The 16,839-nt window shown below is 49.3% G+C and overlaps 1 protein-coding gene and 1 long non-coding RNA gene across 4 annotated transcripts in view; one reads left to right on the top strand and one right to left on the bottom strand.

The window, feature by feature from the left end:
• Positions 1-924: 924 nt before the first annotated feature.
• WWP1 (WW domain containing E3 ubiquitin protein ligase 1) overlaps positions 925-16,839 on the bottom strand; it is a 78,277-nt gene continuing 62,362 nt past the window's right edge. For all 3 annotated transcript variants that reach the window (XM_019651632.1, XM_019651630.1, XM_019651631.1), the window contains exons 17-25: positions 16,564-16,652; positions 13,558-13,717; positions 11,277-11,410; positions 11,046-11,186; positions 10,422-10,542; positions 7,369-7,473; positions 5,183-5,279; positions 4,784-4,856; positions 925-2,464 (exon numbers count right to left, since the gene is read on the bottom strand). In XM_019651632.1, the coding sequence (XP_019507177.1) occupies positions 2,365-2,464; positions 4,784-4,856; positions 5,183-5,279; positions 7,369-7,473; positions 10,422-10,542; positions 11,046-11,186; positions 11,277-11,410; positions 13,558-13,717; positions 16,564-16,652 (1,020 nt within the window). In that variant the 3' untranslated portion in view covers positions 925-2,364. The remainder of the gene's footprint in view (positions 2,465-4,783; positions 4,857-5,182; positions 5,280-7,368; positions 7,474-10,421; positions 10,543-11,045; positions 11,187-11,276; positions 11,411-13,557; positions 13,718-16,563; positions 16,653-16,839) is intronic.
• Positions 7,482-9,430, top strand: LOC109387585 (uncharacterized). Its single transcript, XR_002125029.1, has 2 exons — positions 7,482-8,354; positions 8,599-9,430. It is a non-coding gene; the product is annotated as an uncharacterized LOC109387585 (long non-coding RNA).

Genomic DNA, 16,839 nt, shown 5'->3' with positions numbered 1-16,839 from the left:
GTGCTTTTGTGTGGTGCTCACTAGAGAATCTATTCTGGATCGTGTGCCTGGACATTACCATGAAGAGAAAAAGGGGGCGTTGAGTGTGTTGGCAAGAGCCATGCGGTTTGTTGAACTAACGTCCTGTTCTGACCCCCCCGCCCTGCCCCGGGAGCAGGGGGTGTGCTGGCATGTGACTGAAAGCGGCCTCAGGAAGGCTGAGGGCCCTGCCGGCGGGGCCCGGCTTTTCAGGTCAGTGGACTCAGCGCGCGCATGGCCAGGGCGGGGGATAGGGGGTGTTTCATGTCAGCACTTCTGACACGGGCCACCCCGTCTAGCTTCCAGGGTAAGAAGGGTCAGGTGGTGCCCCGAAGGTGCAGGGTGAGCTTCCTTAGCCCTTGCGGCTTCGCCTGCCTGGGAGGCCCTGAAAACAAAACCACTTCCAGTTCCTTTCCGTGGGACAGACAACCAGGAAATGTGCGGTGCCGGGACCCCTTCCGCGGGCTCAGGTCATCGGTGGTGTGCGTGTCTGGGCACAGTGAGCCCACACGGGACAGGGACAGAAGGGGGCCATGTTTCCCAGCTTGTCCCACTACTGCTGAGTGGCTGTAAATGGAGACAGCAAGTCCTGATGAGTTCCCTCTGGGCTCTGTGTGGCCTCATGGTGACAGTGCTTTCTTACTTGAAGTGAGGAGGGAACCAGTACCCTGAAAGCCACCTGCACACTGGTCACACACCTCCACTGAATGACACTCAGCAACTTCTGTCACAGCAAAACTCATCTGGCAGCGACACTTGCTGTGTGTCTACCACACAAACGTTGGGAGAACGGTCACCTTCGCGTGCATAGTTTGTAGTGTACATTAGATTTGTTCTTAATTCTTCAGGGTGAAAATAACCATGTCAGTCATTAACCATGTCAGTCATCAGGATTTGGGAAAGGAGTCTACTCAACCCAGCGGAGCACTGCCTTTATTGCATGTTCACTGTGAGTTTTGAATAAAAATGCAGAGCACAATCTAAATTTATAGAAAAATAAAATTTTGGCAAAACAAACTGTTTAGGGAAATTAAATTGTATACTAATATTTTTCGTATGTACTTAGCAGTGAAATATGTTACAACCTTCTAAGATGTCACTTCTGTGGTTATAAAAAAATTTAAGTTAATGAAATTTACAGTCCATATTGAAATTATACAAATTTATATTTTTATACTAATAAGGAAGCCCAGTTTGCTAAGGTAGCATTAATATCATTCACACCAGATTTTAATTTGTTACACATCTTTGTAGTTCAGCAAATGCTCTTCATAATGAAAAACAATTAAAAAGTGTTATTTACTAGGACAAAAATAATGATCTATATAAAATTGGGGGATGACCAAAAGTTTTTTTATATACTTATTTAATTCAATGACATAGACTTTTCATGAATTTTAAAGGACTGGAGATGCTCAGACACTAATAGAAAATCATTAGATTCATTTGGGTGTTCAAAGCTTATGCAAAACTTCAATCCATCTGCTTTTAGGAAACCAAAACTTTGAACACAAACCAAAGCATAAAAGTTTCCTAAGTATCAAATTGCATCAATTTATTATGAACTAAATTCAAAGAACATCACATTGAAAAGTACAGGCGTGCCTGATTCTTTTTAATTCCACAAATACTTCGCATCCCGAGGTCACATGTAAACAAGCCTCTATGCTTCTCCGTGAGTTCTTTCCAGTCAGAATAAACGAGCAGTCAGGAGACCCGACCTAGTGCCCAACCACCCTTCAGGAAGCATGGTTTCATTCATTGCTCTGACTGTATTAGTGACGTAGCAACGAGGGAACACTTTCAACTGTTGGGCTTATTTAAAACAACGTGACAGGTTCAAGTACTGTCTTCAGAAAAGCCAGCAGCATTTTTAACACAGTCCGTGTAAGATTTGGCCTGAGCCCTAACACCTTCCTGAACAGCCATGCGTCTCAGCCCTCAGGGGAACAATCCCCACGTTTTCCCTGGGTGGAGAAACAAGGTAAAGCAAATCCAGATAGTTTTTGAATGAACGGCTGTCATGTTTAATACACTCGGAGCTCTATAAAACTAGAGCCACCATGATATACGCTTCTAAAGATATATACCTATTTTTAATAGTCTCTCCCCTTCAAAATTTAAGAAGGATCTTTTTCCTGGTGAGTCACTTCAAGGGAACAATAAATAAAGTAGAAAAGGATGAATTGCTTTGCTTGCATATTTCTGTGGAAGAACGGAAAACATTTATGCTTGGAGACGTTCAGAAAATTCACTGTACAGAACGGACAGCTTATACCACTTATCTGTGCAACTTTTCTTGGCTGGGTTATTTAAATGCAGGAGCTCCTCCAAGACAAGTCACGTCTATTCTTGTCCAAATCCCTCTGTCTCTTCTATAGCAAAAAGCAGCTTTTCCTTTAGTTGTTCGTAACTCTTATATGGCGGTAGATCCAAGCGATTAAAGCTAAACGAAACAAAATCAGTGTTTTCAATAAAACTGAGAAGGCTTCTAATACAATATTTTTAAAGCACATTTGAAAAACTAAATGGAAACTAGACAGTTTTTGACGACACTGCTTACCTAACATCCAGATTGCTTAGAGCGGTCTGCGCAGATGTGAGACCTGTTCATAGGAGCCCTAAGAACATGGCCATCTTGATCGGTTTTGCTAAGACACATCTGCGTCTCCCTTTTGAACTCTAATCAGTTAAACTCCCACCTCAGTGAATTCAGCCTTCTCTTTTCTCGCTCCTGTGCTTTAACAAGGAGAAATCCTGCTCCTAGGTTGACGGATGTCACTGCAGATGACCTGGATCCAGGGGCGACCCCCTCTGGCCAGCGTTAGCCACACGCCCCAGTACATGCCTTCAGCTCTGCCCTCCCCAGTCTCTCTCAAACATTGTTCCTTCCTTCACTCACCTTGTACTTTGAGAAAACGGCAACCAGCACTTGGTAACTCTTTTCCCATCCCAGAATCTAACATCAACCTGCAGCTGCCCACCCACGGTTCCTCCCCGCACTCTTAGCGGGTCCGTTCTTTGGTTATGACGAGCCCGCCTGGGCCACCCCGTCTCCACGGGGCTCACTGGCTTCATCTTGGCCAGGGTCCTAGTGTCTTTGGTCACAGGTCCCTTTGCACATTTAAAAATACCAAGCGCCCCAAGGAGCTTATCTGAGAGCCCCAAGGGATTATATCTGTCGGTATTTACTATATTATTATAGAAGTTAAAACAAATTAAAATAACTTTCACAAAACAGTGTAGAGACATTGTTTTTTTGCAAATCTTTAGCATCTGCCTTCACAGAAGGCAGGTGGGGTCCATATCTTGCACTATGTTTTGGTCAGTAAAGGAGAACCTGCCCCACAGACACGCAGGTGGGGAACAGGTGTGCTCTAGTCACTCTGCACGTAACTGGCTGTTCTTGGTGTCAGTACTCGATGGACAAGGTTACACGCCGTGCGTTCTCATGCTCTACTGATCTGTCCCTGAGCCGATCTCTTCCCCATGTACAGTGGTGCAACGTGCATTTATCATTTGGAAATAGCGGTTCACCAAGTTACAAAGAATTAGAATTTCCGATTGTGACCCATTTAATTATACAACGGAAAAAATTCACACCTGTCAATAACACTGCCAGTCCCATCAGAAAAGTCTTGAAGCTGCCAAGCTCATGACGGTCATATACAAGTTTTCCAAAATTCTAATTTTTGCTCAAAACCTCACCTTTTACCATTGCCCACAAATGCTGTCAGGCTTACTTTATGCTTCAAGAAAACGTTTCCCAAATACATGATCTGAATGAACAGTTAGCCTGTTAGTCGTTCTTTCAAGGAAAAAGTGCTCCACGAAGAAGGCAATTACGGGCTTCCCGCTCAGGCAGCACAGCGCCTCCCCCGAGGCAGGCGCCGTTCGTCTTGCGAGTCCTGAGGGGACACACACTCGGGTTCCAGATTAGCGAAGGCGGTTTCACTGCCTCGCCAGGAACAGCCGGCTGTGACCTGGCGTTCGTGTGTTCAGGGGAAGGACATGGAGGGGCCTGTGCCGAGGCGCCAGCCTTTCTGCACCCCAATGCAAACGTCAGAGCAGCAGGAGCACAATAAGGGCTCAGCGGGGACGCAGCTGTGACCTCCGGCGAGGACCCGTGCTGCAGGCCAGCACTGTCCCTGACCACCCCGCGGTCATGCCTGCGCCCCGCTCCTCTCCCCTCTGCTGCCAGGGCTCCTGGGCTCCGGTCACCTGCTGTCTGACTCTCTCCAAAGCCGCCTCCTGACTGTCCTTCCGGCCAAGCGCCCCAGGCCCTCCAGCTCTCACCTGTCTGCAAACAACCCCGTCTGTACAAAGGATGTGCTTCCCGCAAACTCAAGGGGCCCTTCGCACTGGGGGCCCCTCTGGCTGCCACCCCACAGCGCCCGCCCTGTTTCCTTCCACAGACATCCTGGAACTTGCATTCGGCTGCTCACTGACCTGTGTGTCCCCGTGCTCCCTCCGCAGGGAGCGCAAAGCTCACAGAAGGCGGGACAGGTTGGCGGTGCTGCTGTCACACGCAGTGAACACCAAGTATGTGTCCAATCCCTGACGCTTCCCGTGTGGGAGGCGGGGCACCATAGTCACCAACCAGGAGTCGCCCTAAAGGGTTCAGTTACAGGAGGCTGTGCTCCCAGCCTGGTCTCATGACTGAAACCCTGGCTCTGATGAACTGGCAGTTATATCAGGTTATACTAAGTAAGTGAGACTTACAAACCAAAAGACTGACGCTTCGATTTAGGAATCTTGAACTTACCATGTGTGGCTTCTTGGTAACCAGGTGTCTTTGCCAACTTTTTCAATGCAAAACTTCTGAGGCCCATTGCTTCCTAAAGCAGGAAAATAAGACAAAATTTATCTGGTCCTTTAAACTGTTTGGTTTTGACAACTAGCTAAATAACAGAACATGTCATACCGTCGTATGAACAGTACAGAATAAACTACAGTGTCACTTGCTTCTGCCTAGAGAAGGTCCTTACAGCTGGAAAGACGGCTGCGGCCTCCTCTCCTTCAGTCCCGAGGAGCAAAGCTGACCAGCCGGCCTGTGTGACACTCGCCCCGGTCTTACTGGTGCACCTGATTTTAAGCATGAACTTGTCCGCCTTCTGGACCCGCCCGACACGTCCCAGCCTGTGTCTGAGGGCCCCGCACTCACCCATGAGCTCGGCAAACCCTCCCAGTGGCAAGCGGCAGGTCCCGGTGACAAACTGCAGCAGTCGCATTCGCACCTCATTGTCTGTCTCCTTCACAAACTGGAACGAAATCAAATTTATGATAAAATAAATGCTCAATTATCTTCAACAGAAAAGTAGTAGACACAAGTTATTCCTAAATTTCTTCCAGATAATTAAGAGTCAACTTGAAATTTCACACTGAAATTGGTTCACAAGCTGCGTGATAAGTGACATTGTTTATCATGCAGAGAGTTGCAATGGTCCCTCTGTCGTCTTCACACTGCATGTCCGCCACTGTCACACCCACCTCACAGGCAGGAAGTAGGCGCTTAGCAGTCACCTTTGTCTCAGGTGGCCCCCTCACAGGTACCTGCTGTCACCGTGGGAGGCTCCTGCCTATGAAGGAAACAGGCTTGGAGAGGAGAAGTGCCGGCCCTCAGAGACGGTTGGTACAGCGGCAGAACTCACATGTGAACTCAGGTCTGTCGGGCTCTAACCCTGTCCCCTGAGCCAGCGAGCCTGGTCCCCTTGACACCACCCACACCAAACGCACACGTCCCAGCTTCCCCTGAGTGAACACTGGTCTCCCAACCTGCTCTTCGAAACTGAAGACCCAAGCCGGCCTCCTAAACTCCAGTTCCCCGGGGTGTTTTCAGAGGGACACTCATAGGTGATGTGCTGAAACGCTGACCTGAACTGTCTTGAGTGTCTGGGGCGCTGGGTAGAAGTGTGTCACAGACGGGGCAAAGCGCAAAGGAACATGTGCCAGGTGCTACGCGTTTCCATGCCTGGCTGTGCCCACGCACACACTTGGTCAGCATGCGAGCAACGGCCTCAGGGCTGGCCTGGCCCACACCTCCCACTCCCCAGGCCAAGCCCCACTCAGAAATCACAGCTGTTTGTGCGCACTTCCACGGCCCTCAGCGTCAGCTCCCCGGGTGTGCGGGCACGCAGCCACATGGAAGGCCGGGACAGAGGACAGAAGGGCAGACAGACGCTGCCTGCCGTGCAGCTCAGAGTGGCAGGCCCAACACGGCCCAACTCCCACCTGTTTACTTTTTACCAGAGGTACTAGCAGCACTCGGCACAGAACCCGAAGGCCGGACAGCGGCTGTCGCACCTGCGTCCAGCGGCTCAGCTGTGGGGCCTGCCAGTCCCCACGCCACTCACACGCGTGCTCTGACCTCAGACCACAAGCTCCCTGCCACCAAATGCACGTCACACGTGACGTCTGTCCCCTAGTGCTGTGCTGAAACATTCGCCAATGCTTTTGTCCATTTGCATTTTTTTTAAAAAGGATGATTACAAGGCATAGAATTACAGCATGGACGTACTGTGATTTTTTTCCTAGTTCCATCCTACTGGACCTGTAGGTGTGTCGGGTCTGTCAGTCTGCCAGTAACGATGCGGGAAGTACCCTGGAATGTGCCAGTTTGCATGTTGAAACATACCTACACAATAGATTTCTAGAAATGTCCACACAGCTTTAAAGTATGATGCAATAAGCACATGACACGTAGCCTAATGGAAAGATGCAACTTTTGGAAAACCTTTCTGTAGCAATACAAATGCTTTTCACCTGAAAGTGCAAGCTGAGCGTAAGGAAGCCAGGCCAGTCACTGAGCTGCTCACAGGGGCCTCAGTTCCCAGATTTCTGTGAAGACGCTCCCTGCCCAGAGACTGTTTTGTGTTTGAATATTTACAAAGTCCATTAAGTAACAGGCCTTTCAGGTTAATGTGCAGCACGCGGATGCCCGGAGACCACGGGGGCGGCGGGGGGGACGCCGGACACCCCCCTTTAGGTTTCCCGATTCCCTAGCATATCATCACTTTCAGAGGAATTCGGTGTCTGCTCTGACTTTCTCAGTAAAACGTACCTCCTCCCTTACTTCTAGAATCAAATAGAATTTGTACAATACTTTGATGTTGCCAGGAAAATGCTGTACCTAACGGCTGCCATTAAACTATTACTGAAAGAAGTCTGTCATCTTTCACTTAGGCAGACAGTCCAAGTAAGCATCTTTTGACAAGGATTCACATTATTCACTTTGATTTAGAATTCAGAGACTAAACACCATGTCCAAATGCAATCTCAGTTTACAAACGAACTGTTTTAAACCACTGTTTCATTAGAAAACATTTTCTTTGAAGAGAGAAAAGCCAGTACCTGCCAAAACCAAATGATTTGCTTGCTGTTCCTGGTGTAGTGCCGGTACACGGTGTTTCTCTGCCAGTCGGCCAGGTCCACCTCCTGCATGCCGCAGAGCATGACCTAGGGATGAGCAGAGCCTCAGGTCACAGTCAGGACTCAGCGGGTGGCTGAAACCCGCCCATCACAGCTACGCTCGTGCGGAACACCGTAAGCAAACCCACAAAATCTGGCGACGTAGCAAACAGGACTTTACCTTATTGATCAAATACTTGGTTGAACTCATAAACTGAAAACATCACTTAGAGTAACTTCAAGAAAAACTTTAGCTGTGCTAAAGAGAGTATCTTCTTTACTATAAACAGATCCTAAGTTAGGTATCCAGATTATTGACAAGTTTCAAACTAAATTTCTGGGTTTGTTTTTTTAATCTATGCTATCGTATCTGCTTAAAAATATAGTGACCTGTTATTCATTTTATCCAGGCTTTTGGAATAAAGTACATATGTGAAATTTTCAAATAACCCCAGTTGATTATATATGGGGTGAAACTATTTTGTGTGTAATAAATAGTATAATACCTATTTTGATGTACTTCTCACACATCAGCTTTGAACTATAATTTATAGACAGTACGATGCAGTCTTCTAAGTACAGTCAGGTGAGTGCTGACACACGTGTACACCTCTGTAACCACGTGCAGACCTCGCAGTCCAAACCGCCATCCCCGCCTGGCTCCGGAGTCCACGGGCCCGGTTTCCGAGTGCCACCCAGCATATATGCTCTTCTGCCTGCTCAGCCCCCAGCAGCGTTGCGTGATGCACGCTCGAGGCCGTGGGCGTCAGGATGGCTCCCCTGGTGCTGACCAGATTTCATCATGGAAGTTCCTACTTTCTCCTCTCACTGGGTGCCGGGCATTTTTGGTTCCGCAGATTCTCGGCTGATGCTTCAAGCTGGGATGAGCCCTCGGAAGGCTGTGCGCTCAGACAAGTCATTTCACTCGGGTACGTAAGGGCTGACTAGTGGGGCTGCCGGGCTGACAGCTGACGTGTCACGCCTGGGGACTGCCGCGCTGTCCCCAAGTGGGGCTTCACTGAGCTTTAGTTTGCATTTCCCAGTGGCTGACGAGTGTCTTCACGCCTTTACCCGCCATTGCTTGGCTGCTTTTGTGGAGTGAGTCTGCCCCTCTAAAGAAAGGTGTGCCTGGTGGTGGTTACACATTCTAGATAAAAGACCTCCGTCTCACAGGCTCCCGTGTGCCGGCCGCCTTTTCATCTCCGTAGCAGTATCTTGAAGAGCAGAAGATCTGAGTTTGGACGAAGTGCAGTGTAACCTTTGTATGCGTGGCTCATTGCTTTTCTGTGTTCGCTGTCAGGTATTTCCTTCCACAGGATGCCCTGCGGATCCAGCATCCCTTGTTCAGACTCCCCTTCCCCACTGAAGTACGTTCGCACCTCTGCTAAACATCAGCTGACAGCTCACGGGGGTCCTATCTCTGGACTGTAGCGTTCCACTTTTCTGTCTGCCCTTCCCCAAACCCACTTTTTCTGAATTACCATGGCTCTATACTAGTTCCTGAAATCAGGTCGTGGACATCCTCCAAGTTTGCCCTTTTTCTGAACTGTTTTGGCTAATCTAGGGCCTTTGTATTTATTTCCTAGTAATTTCAGAATCTCAGCTGGGATGTTGACTGGGATTGTGTTGACTATACAGAATAATTGGAGAAGTGACATTTTTATAGTAGTGAGCCTTCCGATAAATAACATGGTCTCTCTCTCCATAGATTACAGTCATCCTTAATTTTTCTGAGCAATGTTTTGAGTTTTCAGTATAGAGGTCTTACATGTCTTTAAATTTGTTCATTTTTTGATGCTTTAGTAAATGAAACTTTAAAATTTCAATTTCCCAATGTCTGTTGCTAGTATGTAGAAGATATAAACTGATTTTTTAATTACTGACCCTGCGCCCTATAGTCTTGTTAAATTCACTATTATTTCTAGTAGTTTTCTGGTAGGTTCCTTGGCACTTCCTAAGTTGACGATCATCATTTGTGAATAAAGACAGCTGTACTTCTTCCCAATCTTTGCGCTTTTTCTTTCTGCTTTTGCCTTAGTTTGTGGCTGGGGCATCTGGTTCAGTGTGAAGTGGGCATCTCTGCCTTGTCCCCAGTCTCAGAGAAAATACTCGGGCGTCATATTTAGAGTGATGGCAGGGTTCATCTTTCTTGTTGATGCTCGTTATGAAACTGAGAAAGGTGCCTTCTACTCCTAGTAGGTGGGAGCGTTTATAAAGACTAACTGCACCTTAAAGTTTACACAGGTTTTTAACCCGTAAAAAGGGGCATGACTATGAAAACACACTATTTTGGATAATGGTTTGAAAACTCCTTACTAACCTATTATTCATGGCTAAGAAATGCACGAATCGGAGTAAAAGAACAACAATAGACTAGGAGTAAAAGTCAAAACAAAGCACAACAAACCAAATAAGGATGGATATTTTCTCACAGCTCTGTACTGTGAACTGAGGGCAAATCAGCAACCAATAAGGACATTAGTCTCTTGACGTGCAAATTATCAAATGGCCGAACTGTGTCGCAGGGCTGTGAGGGAATAAGCCAAAGACCAATTTTGTCTGATTTCACTTGGACGGAGCAGGAGGGGTCGTTGTGGAAACTGGAAGGGATGGTGGCTGCCAGGGACTGCAGTGGGGCGGGGTGGGGGATTGCTGTTTAATGGGTGTAGAGTTTCAGTTTTGCAAGATGAGAAAGCTCTGGGATTGGCTGCATAATAATGTGAACATACTTAATGTTACTGATCTGGGCACTTACGAATGGTTAAAACAGTAAATTTTATGTTACGTGTATTTTAACAACCCCTCCCCTCAAAAAAAAGAATTCCTAATATACTTTTAAGAAGTGTAAATACAGTTAAGACCACAAGGAACTCATGACTTTAAAATCTGATCATGGGCGGGAGAGCTTAGGACCCCCCGCCCAGTCCAGGATTTACCCCAAACTGACGAAGCGCAGCCCCGCCCACCATACCCACAATGCCCAGCGGGTGCCTGACCTCCAGTTCCTTCTCGTCAAAGTACTGCAGCCACTGGAGGGGGACGACTTCGTTGAAGCCGTCGAGGAAAGCTTTGGTCTGCTCCTGAACGCCTCGAGAGAAACGCCACTCCGTCATCAGCCTGGAAACAAAGGTGGCGTGAGACAGGTGACTGCAGAGGGGTAAACGGCTCAGACAGACCCTGTGCTTCTGAAACGCCTTCTCCTAAATACACCGCGTCCACATCACACGGGGAGCTTCCCGCGAACACAGGGAGGTCAGCTGTGGCGCATCCACAGCTAGAAAAGGGAGGCTCTGTCAGTGGCACGGCCAGGTGCCAGCCCTGTGCACGGGCAAGCCAGAGTGTGGGGGGCCCCACAGCCCATGGCAGCACTGGCCTGCGGTGCTCGCTGTGGACAGAGGACGCCGCCGGCCCTGTTGAGAGGACAACATGCACACAGCAAGGGAAGCTGCCGCGATCGGTGCGCCGGGACCCGCAGCGCTGCGGGCGCCTGTTCACAGGCCGAGGGGACGGTGAGGGGACGAAGGGGTTGGACAGCACGGGTGACAGAGACGGACGGGAAGCTCTTCCCAGGGGAGCCCGGCAGGATGAGGCCGAGGGAGCAGACACAGCTCGTCACCCACCCGATGTATTCGTCCTTGTTCTCCTCTGTCACCAGGATGTTGGCACCTCCCAACTTCAGGTCGTGTGAAGTCACTTTTCCCAAAATCTCCATGTCAACAGAAAAGTACATTTCTAAGCCACACTCTTCAATGTTGTTGTCTCTGGGTGATAAAAACGTACAAACAGCAATTAACAAGGTGCCTGAGCCGTTTCCGGAAAACGCCCCCCTGGAAGGAGACAAGCCTGCAAACCTGATCCAGATGAGCGAGTTATAAAACTCGGTGTCGATGGACTCCAGGTCCTTGATCGTCAGCTTCTTACTCAGCATCCTCTTGTAGAACGGCAGCGAGAAGCCGGTGTCAATGAACTTCCCGTGGAAAAGTGCCTGCGAGGAAGCAAGTCGTACTTAGCAGCGCGAAGAACTGCTTCCTGCTTAGAGCACAGCGGTGACAGGGAGCGGGGGGGGGCCTCACAGGCACAGACCGGCGCTTAGGGGAAACAATGCCGAGGGCGAGAGCAAATGAGAGTTCAGCTGCACATGCCCTGTCCCTAAGGAACAGGGTGACAAAGAGCTTCACCAGCCCCACAGGCAGACGGAAGCTGTGCCCGGCTGCTTCCAATGCCCACGGCTGCCCAGGAGAGTCCCAGGCTTACGGGTACGCTGCGCCTTCGCTATGGCAACAGCCAGGGCCCCGCCCCTCACCCCCCACGGCCTGTGCACCCAGAAAGCGGTCCCACCGCTCACATGTCCCCAACCTCCCCCACCTGCCTCTGCTGTGACCTGTGACTGAGGCACAGGACCATCGTTAGCAAAGCCCCCAGACCAACTGTCCCTTTACAGATCCTTTAGCGCCCTGAACAAAAACCTGGCCTTTCCCTGGGGACTCTGCTTCCCCTCAAGTCCTCGCAAAGGGGCGCTGTTTCTGTCCCCTGTTACCGCCGGGGAGGGGACGAGGCTGTTCCCCACTACTGACCCCCCACCCCTACCCCAGCCCTGCTGCTCACTAGAGGTGACCCACAGGGTCCTCGCTGCGGTCCCCACCCCCAGGACCCTGGGCTCCTCCCCACCCCAGTGTCACGTGCGACACGCCCGTCACAGTCGGAGATGGCAGCGCCACGCAGAGGGTTCCTGGGCTGCTTCTCCGTCTTTAAGCACTCTCAGCACCACCGCGGGTGCTGCTGTTAAGTGGTGACTGCAGTTCCGTCCTGGTGTCAGGGTCAAGGCCACCTGGCCATGCAGCCAGCCACTAATGCCCCTCGGCCGTCACCTCACCACCGCTCTCAGCACCCCTCCCCCGCCCCCGCGAAAGTCATCACATTATCCGATTCCTTCAGACCCCGCCTCCAGCAAAATCCCAGGCCCAGCGAAATCCAGCTCACAGTCCGCACGCCGCCTGTGCCCAGAAGGGAACACGCTGGAATGTGCACACAGCCACGCAGGCCGGTCCATGACCAGCAGCCTCCAGGGGGCTCGGTGCTGCCCGTCCACGTCACCGAGGAAACCAGCCGTCAGCAAGGACTTCTGTGTCCCCAAGAGCTCACAACTAGCATGGGACGCTGCAGGCCCCATGGCGCGCCAGCTTCCTACTTCCTGTGCTCCACACAGTGTCCCCGGCCCCTACTCGTGTCACCGCTCCCACCGTCCCACCACACTCACTGTCCCCTCCCACCCTGCTCTCCGTCACTGCCCACTTTCTCGTGACCCAAACAGCTCTCCTGACGTCACCCCATTGGTCATCCCTCTACCACTCCTGAACACCTGTCCCTTGGCCACGCCCCATGTCACTGCTCAGCCTCTCAGCCTCTGACAGTTGATCGGTCCTTCTTTCTTCCTTCGTCTCCTGGGACCCGTTCTTAGTGGACTGTCTGCCTCCCAGTCCCAGCTCTTCGGTGGGTTCCCTGTCGTGTCCCCGACGTACGCGCGTCCGTACAGGTCCTGTCTGGGACACTGCTCCTTGGGCGATCACACAGCCTCTCAGCTCTCCCCTCATCGCCAGGACTCCAGGGAGCTGAAGCTTCACACTCCCCACCCAGATTCTGGATGACCCGGACCCCAATTCTGCTCTTGCCACAACCCTGCCACCTTAGGGAATGGCAACTGCCACCCGGCGCAAGGGCCTGCACTCGGCGCCACACTCGACTCTCAGCCGGCATCAGAAGTGTCAGGAGACGCCGGGGCTCTAACCGCAGAGCGCCCGGACGCCCCCTCACCCAGCCTGTGGCGCAAGGCTTTCCTCTGCCCCAGGGAGCCGCTCATGGAAGCGCAGCCAAATCCCAGGCAGGTCGCGTCCCTCAGACCCCGTCCGCCCTGCTCCCCCCTTCCCTCTGGGCTCCCTAAGGCCCCGGGCAGCGCCCCACAGGACGCCAGCCAGGCCGCTTTCAGTCCTTCCACCTGGAGGCTCTGCCTCACTGTCCCCCCGCCTGCAATGTTGTACAAGTCCCTGCATGACTGGGAACAGACACAAGGACGGTGCACGTCAGGATTAAACGCCCTCTCTGGAGCGCGGCCGAGCAGCGGGCAGCGGGGCTCACCATAGCGATGAAGCGGCCGATGAAGCAGAAGTATGAAAGGTGGTCGGGGTTGATGGCGGACGCGGGGTTGATCTGCAGGCAGTAGTTGTTCTTGCCAGCGTACTCAAACAGGCAGTACATGGGGTTCAAAACTTCATGTGAGAGTAAGAAAAACCACTCTCTACAAGGAAAAAAATAAAGGTTACTGTTTAGCATTTTCAGGTACACAGGAATTGAAAAACAGGCCATAAATATGCACGGTGACGCCCTGTCCACGGAAGCCCGCTCCCCACACCGAACGCGCCTGCCTGTCTGCCTGCCTGTGTGCCTAGCTCCCGCTGGGGGCGCCCATGTTCTGTCAGGGTGTCCCCTGTATCAGGACCTGCTAACAGCCTCACCAGGTCAGGCACCTTTCAGCGGATGACCTGCCCCACCCGCCAGACTGTCAGCGCCTATAAGCAAAAGCCCCGCCTTTGTACCCACAACTCTCGGAGGCATCCTAGGGCTGATACGCAATAGGTTTTGACCAAGATTGACTGGTGACACTAAGATACACACCATTGCTGCTATGGAACAGTTTCAATTCTCCTGCCAACGCATTAACAATGGATCTGAAGTTAAAAAGGTGCAATCTTTACATGTGATAAACATTTTCTAACTTATTACCACCTATTTGTCTCATTTCTAAAAGTCAATACGTGAAGTCCAACTAGAGAAAAGACAAATAATTTATATTACAAAATACGCTCAACTTGCAAAACACTCTTAAACCCAATTTCTCCTGCAGCAGGGCCGCAAACTCCGAGCCCATGGCGGCCGGCGCCCCTTCTCGACATGGGCCTTGTGCTGTCCTCAGCCACAGCCGGGCCTCACTGCATCCCCACAGAAGTCAGCTTTCAGGGGAAATGATTTCTGGGCACAGTCACAGCGCTTACAGGACGGGGCCCTGGTGGGCTGGGGGCCAAAAGCCTACACGCCCCTGCGGGGAGGCGGCCTGAGAAGGCGGGAACGTGGATTTCGTGTTTTTACAAAGCAGCCAGAAATCTCGGTTCTTAAGCATAATGCAGATTTTCTTTAATGTTGTCAAGTAATGAAAAACAAATTAAAATCAAAATGGGGGTCACCACTCCACAGACTAGATCTGGACAGGCAGCCTGTTTACACATGTTTTCTAAAGATTTTAAACCACACTGTGGGAAATGCCTGAAGGACGGAGAAGGGAGTCCCCAACAAAACCAACTAAGAAATGAGTACCAGTTCCTAACCCTAACTCCAATCCCACAGGCACAAGGGCTGCGCAGACACAAAAGACTAAAACTAAAACGTCCAGTTGCTGCAGGTCAGTGTTAGCAAACGGCGGCCCACAGAAAACTGAGCCCTTCCACAGAGGGCCGACGGCCACGTGGCAGCCATCCTGCACCCTGACACGGCAGACAGAAGGGCAAGTCCTAACTTGCAAGAGGCGGACAACACCCTTTCCTGTGCTCGCAACAAACCAGAGAGACCGAGGCTGAAAATCCTGGCACAGCAGAAGAGCTAGCAGAGCCCAGGGAAGAAAATGAAGAAAACAGGAAAACCACTAATGAAGAAAAATCACATCAGAAGCAGCAGAAGGCAAACAGTGGCATGAGGAAAAACAGCTGTGAGAAAAATCAAATCAGATGGAGAAGCAGAGGTGACGAAGATCAGAGAAAAGATGACAGACACGTAAGGCTGACAAAGGAGATTCCACATACCCATGACTGATGTTCCTGAAGAAAAATGGAACAAATGGAACAGAAAAAATATTCAGACACAATACAAGAAAACTTCCCGTAACATAAGGAAGATCTTTCTGTGTTCCTAAAATAACGTGTACGACAACCAATAATGAACTTAATGAACTTCAACGAAAAGGGCTGCGTGGGCGCCCAGAGGAAAACGTTCCCCACGCGGAACGCAAACCAGTACACGAATCAAAGAATTTGGGAATAAGAAAATCATGGTATGGAGGAACTGACTATATGCATTACAACAGTCAAAATATAAAAGTAAACCAAAGCAGTTGAGGAAAATAAGGGTTCAGACAAGAATGTGAATGTTACAAAGTCAGACACTGTAAAAATAATACCGTATTTCATTTCTCAGATGTACCTTTCTTTTTAATGTCTGCACATTTCTGAAGTTGAGATAAATCACAATAGACGTAATCTAAACAGTTACTGGGATAAGTAGTGCTTCTTTTCTGCAAAAAGCTTCCTAATGTTTTCGATGAGAAAATAGGCCGATATAACTGAAATCCCACATGGACGCCCCCACCACTCGTGCCTAAGCCCACATCTAATTGTGTACACCTGTGAAATACGAGTTCAATAAGTGTTGTTTCTGTGAAACGCAAGTTTAAGTCTTTGGAAAGATTTAATAAAAGCGTTTTGCTAAAAGGCAAATTATTGTCAAATTAGGTTTCGGCAAAGTAATTGAGGGGAAAAAACATGAAAAGATTTCCCACCCATAGCTTCACACGTGTCTACTGTTAACAATATATTTAGTGAATGTGGAAAACATTATGTTCAAAAGGACTCAAACTAGATTAAAAACACAAACATATAACCGACATACACTTGTTATAATAGCAAAATAAGAAAGAACCTTATACATGCTGATCCATTAATTATAATATCTCCATACAATGGAATATTGTGCAGCTATTAAAAGAGTTGTAGCTCTCTACGTGATATGGAAAGATGTCCATGATATATAAAATAACAAAATGCAGTTTCTATATTGTGCACGCCATATGATCGATTCTCTTTAAAACACAGCAAACACATACTATATCACACTTATATACAAATTTATATATGTGCAGAGAAAATGTATAGGATACGAAAAAAGTAGTAACAATGGTTACCTCCAGAATTGTGTGACTACTTTTTGTTTTTAAAAATAATCCTGTATTGCTATTAAAATATATATCTTTTCAAGAATCCATCCATTGCAAACAATGGAGATACGCGATTTCAAAGCAGACAGGTGATTGTGTTTTACCTTGCTAAACCACCATAATCAAGTCCTTCTTCTCCTCTAAATATTACATATAATCGCCTCCTCAAGTCATAGGGTTTTAATGCCATAATCTAATTAAAAACAAAAACATGGATATTTAAACACTCATATAAGCACGTTTCTTCCAAAAACAATTCAATTTAAATTTCTTCTGTATGTTCAGAATTACACATTTTCTTGTCTCTTACGACAATGCCTGTAACAACTGTGGAGACCCGGGATTTGTTCCTTCTGTGACTCGCACATCCTCGTCCCCTC

Source organism: Hipposideros armiger, unplaced genomic scaffold (assembly GCF_001890085.2).
Source record: "Hipposideros armiger isolate ML-2016 unplaced genomic scaffold, ASM189008v1 scaffold_163, whole genome shotgun sequence".
In the NCBI taxonomy this organism is placed as follows: Eukaryota; Metazoa; Chordata; class Mammalia; order Chiroptera; family Hipposideridae; genus Hipposideros; species Hipposideros armiger.
The sequence above is the reverse complement of the archived record's forward strand: the minus strand, read 5'-3'. Positions and strand labels throughout refer to the sequence as shown.